The sequence below is a fragment of the Poromitra crassiceps genome (genome assembly GCF_964638095.1).
Source record: "Poromitra crassiceps genome assembly, chromosome: 3".
Lineage (NCBI taxonomy): Eukaryota > Metazoa > Chordata > Actinopteri > Beryciformes > Melamphaidae > Poromitra > Poromitra crassiceps.
In genome coordinates, this window is record NC_139625.1 from 27,430,747 (window position 1) to 27,449,369 (window position 18,623).

At 49.2% G+C, this 18,623-nt stretch overlaps 1 protein-coding gene across 1 annotated transcript in view; it reads left to right on the forward strand.

Moving 5' to 3' along the window:
• Positions 1-18,623, forward strand: part of kif26ab (kinesin family member 26Ab) — a gene marked incomplete at its 5' end in the record, with an annotated part of 99,714 nt that overhangs the window by 24,764 nt on the left and 56,327 nt on the right. The window contains one exon of the mRNA XM_083632789.1: positions 17,754-18,236. Within this exon, the coding sequence (XP_083488915.1) occupies positions 17,754-18,236 (483 nt within the window). The remainder of the gene's footprint in view (positions 1-17,753; positions 18,237-18,623) is intronic.

Consider the following 18,623-nt stretch of genomic DNA (forward strand, 5'->3'; position numbering starts at 1 on the left):
TATGTTATCATCTCCTGTTTCCTGTCAAAACAGGAAATGACAGGGGCAAAAATGGCGGCTAGGAAAGTGCTGCCTTGATGTGTGTTGGCTGGAGGTCCAGCCCTCCCTGACAGTGACCCTCCTGGCCAGGAAAAACAGACCCGTTCAGGGCGTAACCCACAGCAGGATACTTCACGGCGTTATTTTTATCACTTTCACAAACTAGCACAGCGAGGGATGCTTTTCCCAGCTGTTGACACTGGTCTGGGTCACTCTCTCTCCAAAACAGTGGAGCAGCCCGGGCCAGAGGAGAGTGGGAGAAGCCCCATCTGGCCTGCAGGCAGACTCACATGATTGTAGTCTCTGTTTAGGAAAGGAAATCCTTTTTGACATTTCGTTAATCATTAAAGTGAGGCACTCCTCTTTTTTTGGATGATCCCTAGACCTCCAATCACAATACCTTTTCCATCATGCAGGAAGTGTCATGTGATTTGATCCATCCATCATCACACAGGTTTGTTCATTCTTTTTGCAACAGGATGGCATCTCCCCTTTTTTTCACATGCAGTAAGTAGACCTGCTGGTTGCTCTTTTATGAGGCTGTCACATAAACGGGTACGTGTGCATTCCAGACGCTGGAGTCAGCTATCAGTGTGGTACAGGCAGCGGATGGCATGCAGGCAGGTAAAAGCCCCGGCGTCTGCTCTGATATGGCTAAATGAAAAGGCAGGGACAGCCACGCTGCACAAACAGCTGATTAGGGAGTCGGCTAATTATTGACTGGTGAAAAATGATAACCATCTCCTGCTCCGCTCTGCTTTAGGAGGCACTCTGTAAAACTGAGAGTTGCTCCTGTGGAATGCCAGGAGTTAGGAGGCAGAGCTAAGTTTGGATCTTTATGGGGTCTTTTAAAAAAAATGGCTGCTTGCGCAAGAATGCCATTGTTAGATTGACCAGATTGCACCAAACAGGCTTTTCTAGTTCTACTTTCCCAGGAGTTTGTGTGCACAGCGCCAATTCAAACCAGCTGACCACAACACGTTTATTCATGTTACACCAGAAGCAACAGACCCACTCTGCTTAACTGGAAAAGACGCTTGGATCATATGATTGACCCGAGGGAAGAGACACTCTTGGGAGAAATGAGGCCAATGCGGGAATGCCCAAAACTGCAGTTCCTTGAATGGCCACTTGAGGCTGGCTGCAAAAGGGAGTCATTCCCCATTCACTCCACTGATCTAAGAAATATGGACAGAGCTATCCCATTGATTTTGGGCTCCCGTTTTTCACTGATTCACTCCCATGTTAAAATGCCTGAATTTACAGCAGAAATAAACATGTTTACAGCCTGGTCGAGAAAAGCTTTTGGTCTGTATTGCTTATTTCACCTTTCATGACATCTGTATGGGTGGTGCATTTTTATATAACTCACCTGTTTAGAGTAACATAAACAATAAGACTGTTTTGGGTGTCCGACAGGTCGCCTGCCCAGTGATCGCGCACTTCGCCGATCACGGACCAATAGCAGGCAGCAGCCAAAATGCCAAACTAGAGCCTTCAAAACGGGAGTCCACAAACCAATGGGTGACGTCACACTCTACGTCCATCTTTTTTTTACAGTGTATGGATTGACCCCATGGTAAATGAGAGGTGATTTTTATTCCTGATATTTGATGAAACTGAGACCAGAAACAACAGCGATAGTTCCAGATCGGCACGTAGCATCTGGGCCGGTAGCAGTGGCCTGCTGCTCTCTCTGTGACCCAGATTAAGATATGGCGTGTGTTTGCTGACCGGGGTCGATCATGTCATCAGCAGGGAGGTCAAAGGTCACCTGTCTTGCTGACAGACCTTCAGGTGGTGTTCCAGCGCTCTGGCAGGAGGCCACACTGATGCTGACCTCCAGGAGTCGCACAATTAGTTACCCTCTGACCCCACAGTCCCACAATCAAACCCCAAGCACGGACTGGGCATGCTTCTGCATCCCCAGACCCAATTTACATAGAAGTGTGTGTGTGTGTGTGTGTGTGTGTGTGTGTGTGTGTGTGTGTGTGTGTGTGTGTGTGTGTGTGTGTGTGTGTGTGTGTGTGTGTGTGTGTGTGTGTATGTGTGTGCGTGTGCGTGTGTGTGTGTGTGCGTGTGCGTGTGCGTCCGCGTGCGTGTGTATGTGTGGTTTTACTTATGGTAAGTCCAAGTCGGGGACACACACCCGACTTAAGACCAGGTGACTGGGGACGGCTTGGTAAAAAGCTGGTTTTGGGGTCAGTGGTTAAGGTTAGGGTTAGGTTTCGAGACATACTTTCCCCCCCCTTTTTTTTTTACGTGTGCGTGTGTGTGTATATTGCATATGTGTGTTATTACCAAATTCATTTTTATGTTTGCAGCTCCAGGATGTAATATGTGATTCTGATTCGGCTGACATGTTGTAATAATAGCTCTGAAGTCCTGCTTCCGACTTCAGTGAAATTAGCAGAACAAAGCGATCGGCCCAGGAATGCACAAGCAGATCCACCCCTTACATGATGCTATATCTGGCTAGCCAGCACTCTCCTTGACTCATAAATATATCACAGATCTATTACCCTGCATCAGTGTGAATAGAGGCTGCTGTAGACTGTACAGCCGTTCCCTCCCGAGTGCCCATTGTTATTTCACAGCTGCGTTACTCATGCTCTTAAGTGCAGTAAAGCAGCACTCAGAGGTTATGCAGACAGACGGACTCAGACGAACGCCGTCGTACCCTTGAGCAAAGCGCATCAATCTTATTGCGAATGCGGACCCACGCTTTCTATTTTCGCTTTGTTTGACATGTTCCATTTTCCCACGCTGTGAACCTGCAGCCTTAGTCTATTTCTCTCAGGACACCGTTTTTCACCGTCAAGCTGTATTCCCCGGCTGTGCCTCACAGAGTGCTGCTGTATCGTGACATTTCTTATGAGCAGGCAGAAAGCCCTTGAAGGAAGAGAACAGCCAATTCTGAGCAAGGAACTCAAAACCCGCCAAAACTGACAACAAGTCCAAGGGTATCTATCTATTTGTATTGTGATGAGAAATGACAGTCGCCATGTCCTTGTCTGCACCCATGTTTGCGTCTCTGATGGAATAGAGGCAGTTTTGTCACTTGGGGCTTCTTTTGTGATTGGTTCTTTGTGATTGGTTCTTTTGTGATTGGTTCTTTTGTGATTGGTTCTTTGTGATTGGTTCTTTTGTGATTGGTTGTGCAGAGAGAAAGCGAGACCAGCAGTCTTGCAGTTGACCTGTCTCTCCTGAGACGCTGATTTGTCTGAACTCTCGGTACCAGTCGGGCTTTGTTCCAACAGGTGGATGGATGACTTAGGAAGCCTTAACAAATGTATCTTGTGTTGTCTGCCTGAATGTTTCTGAGCATTAGTTGTGTAAGTCAATTATGTCCAAAGCATATTTGTGTAGCTGAGCCTAAATTCAATGTAACTTAAATATTATGAAATTAATCATTTTTCATATGACATTAATGGGGGGGCGGGATTAGCAGTAAAAACATCTATCTTTCAATTTCTCCCAAATCAGCCCAACCAATCACTACCTACCAACTCATTTGAATGTTAAGTCAAATGGTTGAAGTAGCTTTTACATTGTGGGCCACAAAGCCATTTGCGGTATACCATTGTTCCTAGAGGACAAAGTGGCAAAATGTGCATATGAACCATTCTTGATAAGCAAAGCGTTTTCTAGGACACTGAATGAAAATTCTTCAGGATCAGTAAGTGGATTAGCACGTGCTATTCTCTCCGTAGATAGCTCAGTCCGCCTCCTTATCTCGCTGAGATTCAATTGAATGTGTCTAGACATCTCAATTAGCAAGAAAAAAACAACAACCAAAAACTGGTTAGTGCTTATCTCCGTATTTTCCTATCAATACTCTCACCAGCCTTCAATGCCTAGTGACAGACAACACTTTTCCATTATTATTTCCCTTACTGGCTGAAAGCCAATGGCTGATGTTAAAATGTCTATTATTAGCGATGATTGTATTCTCTGAGAAGTCATTGGCATGGTAATGGCATCTTTCATGATGAATTAGCCCCCCCCCCCCTCCTCTCTCTCTGCCATACCTTGGCTGTTGCACCAGGCGGATGCTGCCACTTGCAACTCTGCTGTTCCATTGTTCTGCTGACACACAGCAGCTTTGTGACGCACAAAGCATGTCACTCTCCCAGATAATGCACTGTAGACGGGGAGCAGATGGGACAGAGAATGCACTGCAGGCAGGGAGAGGAGGGGACAGATAATGCACTGCAGGCAGGGAGTGAAGGGGACAGATAATGCACTGCAGGCAGGGAGTGAAGGGGACAGATAATGCACTGCAGGCAGGGAGTGGATGGGACAGATAATGCACTGCAGGCAGAGAGTGAAGGGGACAGATAATGCACTGCAGGCAGGGAGAGGAGGGGACAGATAATGCACTGCAGGCAGGGAGCAGATGGGACAGATAATGCACTGCAGGCAGGGAGTGAAGGGGACAGATAATGCACTGCAGGCAGGGAGCAGATGGGACAGATAATGCACTGCAGGCAGGGAGTGAAGGGGACAGATAATGCACTGCAGGCAGGGAGCAGATGGGACAGATAATGCACTGCAGGCAGGGAGTGAAGGGGACAGATAATGCACTGCAGGCAGGAAGAGGAGGGGACAGATAATGCACTGCAGGCAGGAAGAGGAGGGGACAGATAATTCACTGCAGGCAGGGAGCAGATGGGACAGATAATTCACTGCAGGCAGGGAGCAGATGGGACAGATAATGCACTGCAGGCAGGGAGCAGATGGGACAGATAATGCACTTGAGGCAGGGAGCGGATGGGACAGATAATGCACTGCAGGTGGGAAGTGGATGGGACAGATAATGCACTGCAGGTGGGGAGAGGAGGGGACAGATAATGCACTGCAGGCAGGGAGCGGATGGGACAGATAATGCACTGCAGGCAGGGAGCGGATGGGACAGATAATGCACTGCAGGTGGGAAGTGGATGGGACAGATAATGCACTGCAGGCAGGGAGAGGATGGGACAGATAATGCACTGCAGACGGGGAGTGGATGGGACAGATAATGCACTGCAGGCAGGGAGAGGATGGGACAGATAATGCACTGCAGGCAGGGAGAGGATGGGACAGATAATGCACTGCAGGCAGGGAGAGGATGGGACAGATAATGCACTGCAGGCAGGGAGTGGATGGGACAGATAATGCACTGCAGGCAGGGAGTGGATGGGACAGATAATGCACTGCAGACGGGGAGTGGATGGGACAGATAATGCACTGCAGGCAGGGAGAGGATGGGACAGATAATGCACTGCAGACGGGGAGTGGATGGGACAGATAATGCACTGCAGGCAGGGAGTGGATGGGACAGATAATGCACTGCAGTCGGGGAGTGGATGGGACAGATAATGCACTCCAGGCAGGGAGCAGATGGGACAGATAATGCACTGCAGACGGGGAGTGGATGGGACAGATAATGCACTGCAGGTGGGGAGAGGAGGGGACAGATAATGCACTGCAGGCAGGGAGCGGATGGGACAGATAATGCACTGCAGGTGGGAAGTGGATGGGACAGATAATGCACTGCAGATGGGGAGTGGATGGGACAGATAATGCACTGCAGGCAGGGAGAGGATGGGACAGATAATGCACTGCAGATGGGGAGTGGATGGGACAGATAATGCACTGCAGGCAGGGAGAGGATGGGACAGATAATGCACTGCAGGCAGGGAGAGGATGGGACAGATAATGCACTGCAGGCAGGGAGAGGATGGGACAGATAATGCACTGCAGACGGGGAGTGGATGGGACAGATAATGCACTGTAGGCAGGGAGTGGATGGGACAGATAATGCACTGCAGTCGGGGAGTGGATGGGACAGATAATGCACTCCAGGCAGGGAGCAGATGGGACAGATAATGCACTGCAGACGGGGAGTGGATGGGACAGATAATGCACTGCAGGTGGGGAGCGGATGGGACAGATAATGCACTGCAGGCAGGGAGTGGATGGGACAGATAATGCACTGCAGGCAGAGAGTGAAGGGGACAGATAATGCACTGCAGGCAGGGAGAGGAGGGGACAGATAATGCACTGCAGGCAGGGAGAGGATGGGACAGATAATGCACTGCAGACGGGGAGTGGATGGGACAGATAATGCACTGTAGGCAGGGAGTGGATGGGACAGATAATGCACTGCAGTCGGGGAGTGGATGGGACAGATAATGCACTCCAGGCAGGGAGCAGATGGGACAGATAATGCACTGCAGACGGGGAGTGGATGGGACAGATAATGCACTGCAGGTGGGGAGCGGATGGGACAGATAATGCACTGCAGGCAGGGAGTGGATGGGACAGATAATGCACTGCAGGCAGAGAGTGAAGGGGACAGATAATGCACTGCAGGCAGGGAGAGGAGGGGACAGATAATGCACTGCAGGCAGGGAGCAGATGGGACAGATAATGCACTGCAGGCAGGGAGTGAAGGGGACAGATAATGCACTGCAGGCAGGGAGCAGATGGGACAGATAATGCACTGCAGGCAGGGAGTGAAGGGGACAGATAATGCACTGCAGGCAGGGAGCAGATGGGACAGATAATGCACTGCAGGCAGGGAGTGAAGGGGACAGATAATGCACTGCAGGCAGGAAGAGGAGGGGACAGATAATGCACTGCAGGCAGGAAGAGGAGGGGACAGATAATTCACTGCAGGCAGGGAGCAGATGGGACAGATAATTCACTGCAGGCAGGGAGCAGATGGGACAGATAATGCACTGCAGGCAGGGAGCAGATGGGACAGATAATGCACTTGAGGCAGGGAGCGGATGGGACAGATAATGCACTGCAGGTGGGAAGTGGATGGGACAGATAATGCACTGCAGGTGGGGAGAGGAGGGGACAGATAATGCACTGCAGGCAGGGAGCGGATGGGACAGATAATGCACTGCAGGTGGGAAGTGGATGGGACAGATAATGCACTGCAGGCAGGGAGAGGATGGGACAGATAATGCACTGCAGACGGGGAGTGGATGGGACAGATAATGCACTGCAGGCAGGGAGAGGATGGGACAGATAATGCACTGCAGGCAGGGAGAGGATGGGACAGATAATGCACTGCAGGCAGGGAGAGGATGGGACAGATAATGCACTGCAGGCAGGGAGTGGATGGGACAGATAATGCACTGCAGGCAGGGAGCGGATGGGACAGATAATGCACTGCAGGCAGGGAGAGGATGGGACAGATAATGCACTGCAGACGGGGAGTGGATGGGACAGATAATGCACTGCAGGCAGGGAGAGGATGGGACAGATAATGCACTGCAGATGGGGAGTGGATGGGACAGATAATGCACTGCAGGCAGGGAGTGGATGGGACAGATAATGCACTGCAGTCGGGGAGTGGATGGGACAGATAATGCACTCCAGGCAGGGAGCAGATGGGACAGATAATGCACTGCAGACGGGGAGTGGATGGGACAGATAATGCACTGCAGGTGGGGAGCGGATGGGACAGATAATGCACTGCAGGCAGGGAGCAGATGGGACAGATAATGCACTGCAGGCAGGGAGTGGATGGGACAGATAATGCACTGCAGATGGGGAGTGGATGGGACAGATAATGCACTGCAGGCAGGGAGTGGATGGGACAGATAATGCACTGCAGACGGGGAGTGGATGGGACAGATAATGCACTGCAGGCAGGGAGTGGATGGGACAGATAATGCACTGCAGGCAGGGAGTGGATGGGACAGATAATGCACTGCAGGCAGGGAGAGGAGGGGACAGATAATGCACTGCAGGCAGGGAGAGGAGGGGACAGATAATGCACTGCAGACGGGGAGTGGATGGAACAGATAATGCACTGAAGGCAGGGAGCAGATGGGGCAGGATTCAGCACAGCTCACCTTGGCTCAGTGATTTGTGCCTTGCTTTACGAGCAGAGCTCAGGTGCCAAAATGGGAGACTCGAACCTTTAATATGTAATACCCTTCTCTGCAATTTATGCCATACTCTCTGCAGTGTTATGACCCTATGGTGCTCTTATATCCACGCTGGCACCTGGGCAGTTAAATGAAAATTGAGATATCTGTCAAATAAAAGAAAATACAAAAAATGCCATGCTCAACAGTAACCGCTTACTGTGTCTCATTATGTGCCTCCTCTCCACAGACCGGATCTATAGAGTCGCTCCATGTGGAGAGAGAGAGAGAGAGAAGGAGGCTGAGACTCTGGCAACAACAGAAAAGTTGAATATGTATCTGGGTGGCAGTGTGCCAGCATAATGACTGTACGGTCCATTCCAAGGGGAAAGTGGAGAGAATAATTGTAGCAGGATACTGAACATTTCACCTTGTCATCACTTCTACACACCTTCATTCTGATGGCTGGGAGCGTGTAGAAATAAGCACTATGGGTTCCATGCATACATTAATGTTATTGCAATAACCAAATAAAAGAAGCAAATGAGTCTACAATATGTAGATCCATACTGTACTTCTCAGCTTATGCTCACTGCAGCGGTGTCAGGAAACAAGATTCAATGTTGATCTAAAAATGATTAATTCCATTCATGTCTTCATTGATGTTTAACTAAGATTTCCACATTATGGGATGGCTCTGCAGAATGCTGTGAAAATATACCCTCTATGCAATCACTTCGGTTTGAGCATGAGTAACTCCTTTTGCATTTTTATTCATTAATTCACCAATCACGTCTACGCTTGTGTGTGGTAGTCCACTCCATCCTCGTGGCTGAAAGAGTTGGGATGGAGATTACTCGGCATAAGCCTTAGCGGTTTGTTTTCTCACTCAAATATACCGCGGGGAGCCGGGGAGTGGACTGTTTCTCACTGTTTCTCTAAGAGGGGCAATTTAGACAGTAGAGAGGCAGGTGGTTGCCATCACTCCATAGGCTGAATAGGGAGATGAAGTATTAGTGAAGTACTGATTGGGGCTGTTGGAAGGAACTATTGTATCCGGCGTTCTCCACCCTGCATTGAGTGTTTTAGAGTGGGCTCTCTTGGACAAAAATAGATCTCTCAACAAGCGGCAGTGTGGATGGCTTGGAATACTGAACACCGTTTGAATTAGTGCACACACTGCAGGGTAGAGAGGACTTTGTAAATGTGTGTAACACAGTTGGAAACAGTCGGAGTCGGATCCTGAAATCAGCCGCATTTTCCAGCCTACAGTCTCAGCTCTCCGAAGCAAGTTGTCATAATGTGGTTAAATGTGCCAAACTTTGAGCGGCCTGTGAACTCCCCGTGCAAAACTACTGTTCATTATCTGTGTGCTCCCAGACTGTGCTGGAGGAGTTTCACCCTCTACCTCTCCCCTGTGCCGGAGGAGTTTCACCCTCTACCTCTCCCCTGTGCCGGAGGAGTTTCACCCTCTACCTCTCCCTACCTTTCTTCCTCCCTTCTGTCCTCTCTCTCACCTGCGGAGCTTATAGGACGGCACTTGGCTCCTGCCTCTCCACAGCTTGCCTGTTGGATTTTTCATTATTGACTCATTTCGTCTGGAAAAAGATAACTAGCAAAAGAGCATCCAGGAGCCCAAAAATTAGCGATACTAATTAGAAGTTGTTGGTGCAAGTATACATAAACACAATCCATGATGTCAGCAACGGAAGAGCGGAAGATTTCTGCGGAGACAAAAACATTCTGTTTCATCGCGCTACGTTATCCAGTGATGCAGCCCAGTATGATAGACACACAGATCTTTCTCACTAATGAGAAAACTTGGGAGAGATGGTTCTCGGCAGCATAATCAATGTGTGTAGAGCAGCATCATCTCATCCTTATCAAGTGTGTTTCTTGCCGAGGTGAAGTGGTGATCAGTCAGATGTCTGATGATGAAGACGTCTCTCTACCAGTTGGTAAAGTCCATCACACCAGCCTGCACCCTCCGCTCTCCAGCCGATGACAGCTTGACGGATCCGGGGCTAAAGCAGTGAAGGCTGCCTTGGGTCTAGGTCTAGGACGTAGAGAGAGAGAGAGAGAGAGACATTGGAAAGGGGAGGGGAGAGAGAGAATGAAGTCTGTCCAAACAGTCTGAAAGGAGCTTGTTTTCTTTGTGCGCGAGTGAACAGGAAAAGGTAATTAACTGGCCAAGTGGCGAAAGGCCGGAGTGATGGATGGGTGAGATGGCGTGGTGTAAGACAGACACACAAGGGGCACACAAGTGCACACGCCTCTCACCCATTTCTCCCTCTTATGTAAGCCATGGTTTACTCAGTACCTTTTATGTAATTGCATTGTTTTATAATAAAAAAAAGTGTCTGTGACTATAATTCTCCCCTGACTAAGAAGAATTACAAGCACCCCTGCCCCGACAAATGGGTCAGCCCGGCTGTATGCAGTGGTGACACGTCATTACATGAGGTCATTAATGGTTGTTTTGCAGATATTCATGAGTGATTACATTTGAGTGCATCTGTGTTTAACCTGGGGTCAAAATATATGGTGTACAACCCCCCCCCCCCCCCCCCCCCCCCCCCCCCCCGTTTAACCTGGGGTCAGAATCTATGGTGTATCCCCCCCCCCCCCCGTTTGATAGACAGTGACATGTGTTTTGATGGCTGACAGGAGAAGCTGCAGGCTGCTCTTCAATGTAGAATGACCCTTATTCAAACTAACCACACAGTATTTGCTGTGCAAGCAAGCCAAAACCAAACACCGCCCCCTATGAAGATATTAGAAAACTGCCACAATAGTATTGTGCTTTAAATCCTGACTGTAGGCTGTAGTCAGATTCACTAGAGCCCTTGATTGTTCAGCAGAGGATGCAGTACGATTTGGAACAGGTGGTGCTGTCCTGTTCTCAAAGTGTCACTCTGGGGCAAAACCATTTGCGTTTTCTCCCAGCAGTTCACTGTCAGTCACAGTGAGGAAGAGACGGACACAGAGCAGACTAACATAAAGGCCTCATGCACAGATGCTTGATGCAGGAAGACTTGGCTGGGCATTCAGTGGAATACTGATGAAAACAAACTTTGATGCGCTTCGCTAGACCAAGGTAACTATCTATTTGATCTCAAAAGGAATTTGCTCATTGTAATGTGTTGCTGTACTAACATTCACTACTAGCTAATTTCTCTCAGGAAAGTCATACTAGAAACCATTTTTGGCTGGAAAGTCTTTTTTGCACACAAATAATTTGGAATACATGTCTTAATTAGTATTTGTTTTCTATGTAGCCTAGGCAAAAAAAACAAATTGATCCTAGACTAGACAAACTCCCCCCATAGGGGATAAATAAAGTCAAGTGTAATCGTAAACAGCATATTTCACATTAGTGATGCTAGGCAAGCAGAGACGTTTCATTATTTTTCATCCAAGTAGCCTATGCTCCAATAAAAAGCACAAGGGATGACAGAAAAGTGAAGCAGCTGCTGGAGTTTTTAGCACAGCAATGCAATGAGTCAATTCACTAGTTTAGTGGAGTATTTTCTTTTTATCCACTGTGCTGCTGCACACAGCGCTGCTTTGATTCAGGAAAGCCTTATTGCAGGTTTGTTTAATGGCGTGCAGTCAGCAGACAGGGGCAAACATCTGTTTGATGTGATTTGGTGAGCTGTCCCATTCTGTGTTTTACCAAAGGCGTTCCCACACACTTAAACAGCATGCTAGTGTGACATCCTGAGTCATTGTCTTCTCTGCCTCCAAGCAGGCAGTGGTTAAACTTAATGGTCTGTGTCCCACATCTACTGCTGGTGTCGCAGCACTAAAAAGCCCTACCTGATATCTAATCAGATCTATGAGTCAGTGTCCAGCCCTGTGTCCAGTAGTTGAGAAGGAGCAGGCAGAGAGGAGAGGTGGAGGTGGTGGGGGTAGTTGAGAAGGAGCAGGCAGAGAGGAGAGGTGGAGGTGGTGGGGGTAGTTGAGAAGGAGCAGGCAGAGAGGAGAGGTGGAGTTGGTGGGGTAGTTGAGAAGGAGCAGGCAGAGAGGAGAGGTGGAGGTGGAGGTGGTGGGGGTAGTTGAGAAGCAGCAGGCAGAGAGGAGAGGTGGAGGTGGTGGGGGTAGTTGAGAAGGAGCAGGCAGAGAGGAGAGGTGGAGGTGGTGGGGGTAGTTGAGAAGGAGCAGGCAGAGAGGAGAGGTGGAGGTGGTGGGGGTAGTTGAGAAGGAGCATCCAGAGAGGAGAGGTGGAGGTGGTGGGGGTAGTTGAGAAGGAGCAGGCAGAGAGGTGCAGGTGGTGGGGGTAGTTGAGAAGGAGCAGGCAGAGAGGTGGAGGTGGTGGGGGTAGTTGAGAAGGAGCAGGCAGAGAGGAGAGGTGGAGGTGGTGGGGGTAGTTGAGAAGGAGCATCCAGAGAGGAGAGGTGGAGGTGGTGGGGGTAGTTGAGAAGGAGCAGGCAGAGAGGTGCAGGTGGTGGGGGTAGTTGAGAAGGAGCAGGCAGAGAGGTGGAGGTGGTGGGGGTAGTTGAGAAGGAGCAGGCAGAGAGGAGAGGTGGAGGTGGTGGGGGTAGTTGAGAAGGAGCAGGCAGAGAGGTGAAGGTGGAGGTGGAGGTGGTGGGGGTAGTTGAGAAGGAGCAGGCAGAGAGGGATCACACCACTGGATGTGTTCCTTTTATCCTGGGAATGTAATCTGCCTTAATGCCCCGTGCTCACCGGGGGCAAGGCCAGCAGCTGTGCTCGTTTTTCTCCGAGCCGCCTGTCAGAGAGCCAGGCTACCTGTGGGAAAGCAGGCCTGCTGGAAGCTCTCGTCCTCAGCCCGGGATCTGCACTGGGCTCCTGGGGTTTCTTTTATGGGCCAATCCCTTTGAGACCAATGGAGAAGCTGTGCAGGTTGGGCCAACAGTGTCACAGGCCAAATAAACAGAGATGGCTCCGTCTCGTCCTGACTGGGAAGGAAAGGGAAAGTGGAGAGCAGCGAGCAGAAAGGGAACCAGATTTGGCAGCTGTTGTTGTGTGGTCTTCATTTGACAAGAAATGCAGTCATAGGAAGTACTTAGGTATTATAATGTGTGAACAGCGTTTGTGTTGTTGAGAAGAAAGTGAGGACAGACATAAAGCAGCACAGTGTTCTACTGACTCATAGTGGGGAATGTTTCCCTGCTGCTACAATAATAGTAGAGCAACCTGAAAAGGGAAGTACAGGAAGGAAGACTGACTGAGCAATTTCAATTTCTTACAGCCAACTTGGAGAAGTGAAACTCCCTCAGTCTTGTTTCCAGTTACTGAACGCTCACACACGGAGGGCATCGAGGTGCAGGGAAGGTCACTGCTCTCGGTCTCATTGGCATTCAGTGTTTCACAGCCAATTCTGTGCTAATTCCGGGCTTGAGCTGTTGAAATTACACTTTAACCGATGTTATAAATGAGAAAATAAATCGCATTCAACAGGATGACATTGAGCACTGACATCTCTGAAAAACAGTTTCGAGACGTGCCGACAAGCTGCGGCTGTGTCGGGAACTTTTCACTCTATTTTCCATCATGGAAGCACGTTGATATAATTTGACTAGTTGACATTCCTCTTTCTGCCAGTGGTACAGTAGGCCACAGGGAGCCTTTATGCCTGGGAAATGTCTGCTCGGCTCAACTGGAATAGAAAATATGGTTTCCCAGAGTATTTTACTTTCAATGGAGCGTGCCTAAGAGTCTCTCTCGGCTAGCGAGGGGGCCTCATGCATTTCAAATCACTATGACCTCCTCTTGATTTAAGTCAGATTGCTATGTGGCCCGCTGCTCCGTAGCGGAGTTACATCAAACATTGAACGCAGAAACCGTTAGAAGGCAGTTTCCCGTTGTCTGATTGGAGGGAAGGTGTGCAGACGAGACGGGCTAAATGAGGCATGATTTGAGAGAGAAAAAAATCGTACGTGTGACTTTTCCTGCTCCTGTTTGCGCCCCGAGGAAGCATGAGAGAAATCATGCACATCTCTCTCGCTGTCCCCTCATCCGTAAGTGGTTACAGCAGCCCAGCTTGTTTCCATCAGCCCCTGGGCACGGGCTGTCTGTGATGACACTCTCCATCAACCCGCACAGACAGTCAGACCGTTAGTCTGGCTGCTCTCTGTCCTGCTGCTGCTCTGGGTTTCATCACGGTTAGTGTGTGAGGGCCAGAGACTCACTTGTGTCTCTAAGGGCTGTGATGGGCCCGTTCCAATCCACAGGCAGCTCTTTCTCCCCCTGGGCACACCTCCTTTCCATAATAAGGCCGTAGCATCTGACTACATTTGTCCCCAGAGTTTAATAAAGATCACCGCTGACAGGCAGTAAACCAACACAGCCACCCACAAGCCTCCTGGCTAGGGGCACAACCTGCCTCCCACCACCTCTCTCTCTCTCTCTCTCTCTCTCTCTCTCTCTCTCTCTCTCTCTCTACTACTGTTGAAAACAAAACCGAAGCCATCTTCAACTTATGCAGAACAATGGCTGAAAAGCAGGGGCGCTGAAGTCGCTCCACTCCACTGCTCTGCAGACAGGAATGCTTTGAACATTTGGATTGTGTTGATGCCGCGCATTACATGCGTCTCTAAAGCGGGGCTACTCTTCACACCCACTTGCACCTGTCAGTAGTAGATCATATGGATAATAAAAGAAACAATATGGCACTCATGCATCAGATGTGTCGTGTTTTCCACTTTACGCCACCCCTCTCAAGCAATACAGTATAACTCGCACGGTGAGCTAGCGCAGCAATATGGGAATAAAATGAAAATATGAGTGTATTAAATTCCTATGTGTGAAATAACACAATCTCCCCAGCTCAGTTTAGATGCCTTCTTTCCCGACGGCTTATGTGGAACGATGGATTGTCTGGCCTTCACTCTCATCATACGCACATCCATATCTCCAGCATCATCATCACCCTCATCATCAGCACCATCATCCTCATAAGCCGGCTGGCCCTGACCCTTGGTTCACTCCAGCAGCCGGGCATAAAGCTTACCGACAGCTTTACAGGAGAGGCCCAGGCCAGCTCTAACCTCCACAGTCCTAACTGAATAGCAGATGGGCTCAGCTTTGTGTCTTTTTTATTAGCTCCCCTAAATCAACACCTAACAATGCATGGAGAACGAGAGGGGAATTGATTTCATCCATCTAGCCAATGCCCCGAGGTGGGCTAGGGTTGGTGGCAGGGTGAAGGGTGAGGGGTGATGGAAGGGCGGAGTTGACTGAATGTGACTTTGCTTCAATTTCCTGTCTTAGAACCAGGTCCACGGAGTCAGACGAGACCGTGAACACAGCAGCCAGTTGTATTTTCTTTCGCTCTTTCTCATATGCCTCTTCCGATTTTGTCACAGACTTATTCAACATAGGAGCTGCCCTCCATGTCCAAATACTAACGGTAGAGAACACTCACGTGTGATAGTATCATGAAGCATTAGATATGATTCTCTAAAGAAGCTGTATTGCTATTTTAACTTGCCTCTTACATTTGAATGCATGCATGTACACACACACACACACACACACACACACACACGCACACACGCACACACACACACACACACACCTACAGTAGAAGATAATTGATGCATTGGCCATTAGCCAGTCAGAGTGTTAAACACTCCAGTAGGAGTTATGGGATTTTCTTTCTTTGCTTGTGTCCGGTCCATGCCTGCCCGAGTGTAAAGTAAGTAGCCTAGATGGTCACTCATTAACCAGAAGCCCTTGCAAGTATAATAAGGAAATTGGTTGGTTTATTGAATGTCCGGTCATAAGTGAGAGTTCAGTCATTTGCATGATTGGAGCCTCTTGTAAAGAAAGTGATGATATAGAGATTAGACATGGCTCATCATCATCATCGAGTATAATTCATTCAGTGGTTACCTCTTTTTCTGTCAGCAAAATGTGTCCAAGATCTTTCAATTGAGAAAAAGCCTCCATTATTCTCTGTGAGGTTGTGCCAAAAGTTGCGTGATCATAACCATTAATTCTGCTTATGTTGGCAGAGAAAGGTCAAGTAAAAGTCTCCGTATTGAGCTCCTTTCATAGGGAGGAGATTTAGAGTCCCTCTGCCCGCCTGCCTCTGTGGGCCTACATCTGCTGGGCTGACTGTATTCATAGTATTCCCATGATGTCACAAGCATTTTCCTACCAATATGGCACTATATAATGCACACAGCTCATTGGCTGTTTGTGTCACTTGATTGTAATCACCTGTTAATTGATTACAATCACCTGTTATTTTCCTACCAAGATGGCCGTGTGGTGATGTAACAGAATACTATAGTATAGATAGACCCTTTTACTGTTTGGAAATAGCCATGACACATTTCGTGGGCGGAGCCGAACTCGCTGCAAAAAGTTACAACTAGCGGTCCATCTGTCATAGAAATTTGGAAGATCCCGATGCCTCCTCCTTGTATTTTAAAGCTTTGCCAGCAACAGACAGGTTACCTGACACAAATAAGCTAACTCTTTCAATGGGGTGAGGTTTCCTGACCTCTACTCACTGTCAGGAAGGATGGATCTAGGATCCAATGCATCGCCAAAGTTGCCGTGCCGCACATCGTAATATTCCTAGTGGGAATGTCCAGCGTCTATACGCATACGATACGGCACAAGACGTCTTTTTCATGTATTCCGGGGATCTCTCTCGTTTCGGCTTGAGTTCCGTGGAGTTTTGGATACCGCGATGCGTGCGCAACTAACCCTGTGACGTCCACCGTAAAAGGGCCTGTTAGAGTCCCTCTACCCGCCTGCCTCTGTGGGCCCTACAGTATGTACGTCTGCTGGGCTGGCTGTATTAAGTGGCACTGCTTTAAGGCGCTTCACTCCTCCTGATCACCTCCGAGGATCCACGGAGCAAAGGCCTCATAAACATTTATGTATGAGTTGTGGAGCTCCTGTCTTAGGCCATGACTCCACTGGGCAGCAGGCTGGAGCTCACATCCTCTTTATGCCTCTTAAGAGACTGTGGTGTCTGCGTGTGTCTGTAAACATGTGTGTGTTTGCGAGAGCGTGTGTATTTCTCTAAGACACAGAGAAAAGTTACAGTATGTGCCTTCCTCGCTTAGAGGATAAGACAAAAGCATTTGAATAGTACAATGATAGCTCTGTGTGCCTCCAGCTTCCGGGAGGAGATGGTTATTTTCACATTTGGTGGCTTATCATAATGTCTTCATGCTGGGACTCTTATCTAATGTAAATCGCCTGGCTTTGGGCTTTTCAGCTGTTGTTTTCCTTTGTTGTTCCCGCCCATGCTGAGACAGACACCCTAGGGAGCCTTGTGAGAGATGAAGAGGAAGGACAAAACTCCACTGGCCACCCTCTCCAAACGCAGTAATAAGCTCAAATCTGCATGGCCTCCCTCATTCCGAAGGCATAAACAGCCTTACAAAATAAATAAAACAGATTATACATTTGGCTTGTTGTTTGTGGGGATATGCTTTAAACCATGATTCTGTGGGATCTTCCACTAATCCTTTCCAGCACCGTTTCCGAGTTGTGTCCTCACATTTGGCCGCGTTTGGCTTGTTTTGTCCCAGCGTCCCAACAGACACTGTGAGATGAACACATGCCTGGTGAACCTGATCAGCAGTCTCGGGTTGCAGGCAGGCAGGCGGAGCTGCTCAGTCTAAACAAACAGCCGTGCCAAGGAGGAGGAAGTGGTTATGACAGGGAGTGAGGGTCCCAGAGGGCAGTGGGGGACCACACTGCTAGCAGACCGTTGACACGCCTGGAAAATGTGAACAACATTCAGGAAATCCTTTCATAAGATGACTGAGGAGATAGGGAGATACGTGCGTAGAGTGTGTGGACGGGCATGTTGTGCATGGCATTAACGTGCCCCTCTTTGTGTCTTTCCAGGATCCTGGATACGCTGCGTTCCTCTTCGAGCAGCTCCAAGCACCTGGAAGCCATGAAGCGGGCGTCAGCTGCTGCCAGGTGTGCTTCACCCCTCTCCGCCAGCTGAGGCAGGTGGCGCTGCAGACGCTGCACGCCCCGGTCCTCTCCTTCAGCTCCGACATGCCCGCCCTGCCCACCACCACCTCCTTCATACCCCAGCCCTCCAGGTTCACCATCTCGTCCTCCAGCAGCGCCCATGCCAGACAGCCCTCCAAAGGCCAGCCGGTTGCCCACACCGTCCTGCCCATGGGGGAGCGGCGCAGGGGGCTGGGCTGGGCGCAGGGCTCCTCGGTCTCTGCCGGGCCCAAGACCAGCGTCCAGGTGACCGTGGGAGGAGGGCAGCTCACTGGGTCGCTGGGCTCCGTTACCATCCAGGCCCAGCAGTACCTGGAGGGCATGTGGAGCATTTCCAGAGTCAACAACTTCCTCCCGCAGCCCAGCCCGGTATGTCTTATTATGTCCATTTTGACAACTATACATTTATATTTGACATTTCATGCACTTAGCTGACACATATCCAGAGCAACGTGAAGTTCTAGGAAAATACATAAAAATATGGAGCTAGAAGAGAGCAACTTTGCACTTCTGACAGCAATTAGAGTGCGTATCGTCACATCCACTGAGGAGAAGGTGATGATAAATACTGCAAATAATCAACCTTATGAGCATTTTAATTATGAAATAATTGGGTCGGAGCTTCATTATTTCTCTTTCCTAAATACCATGTGCTTGTTAGGTCATGTCGCGTCACTAGAAATGCTACATTTCAGACTTTGAAGAGATGAGGTCTTCCAGAGAATTTGTGTCAGAACTCTGCAGGAGTGCTGACCT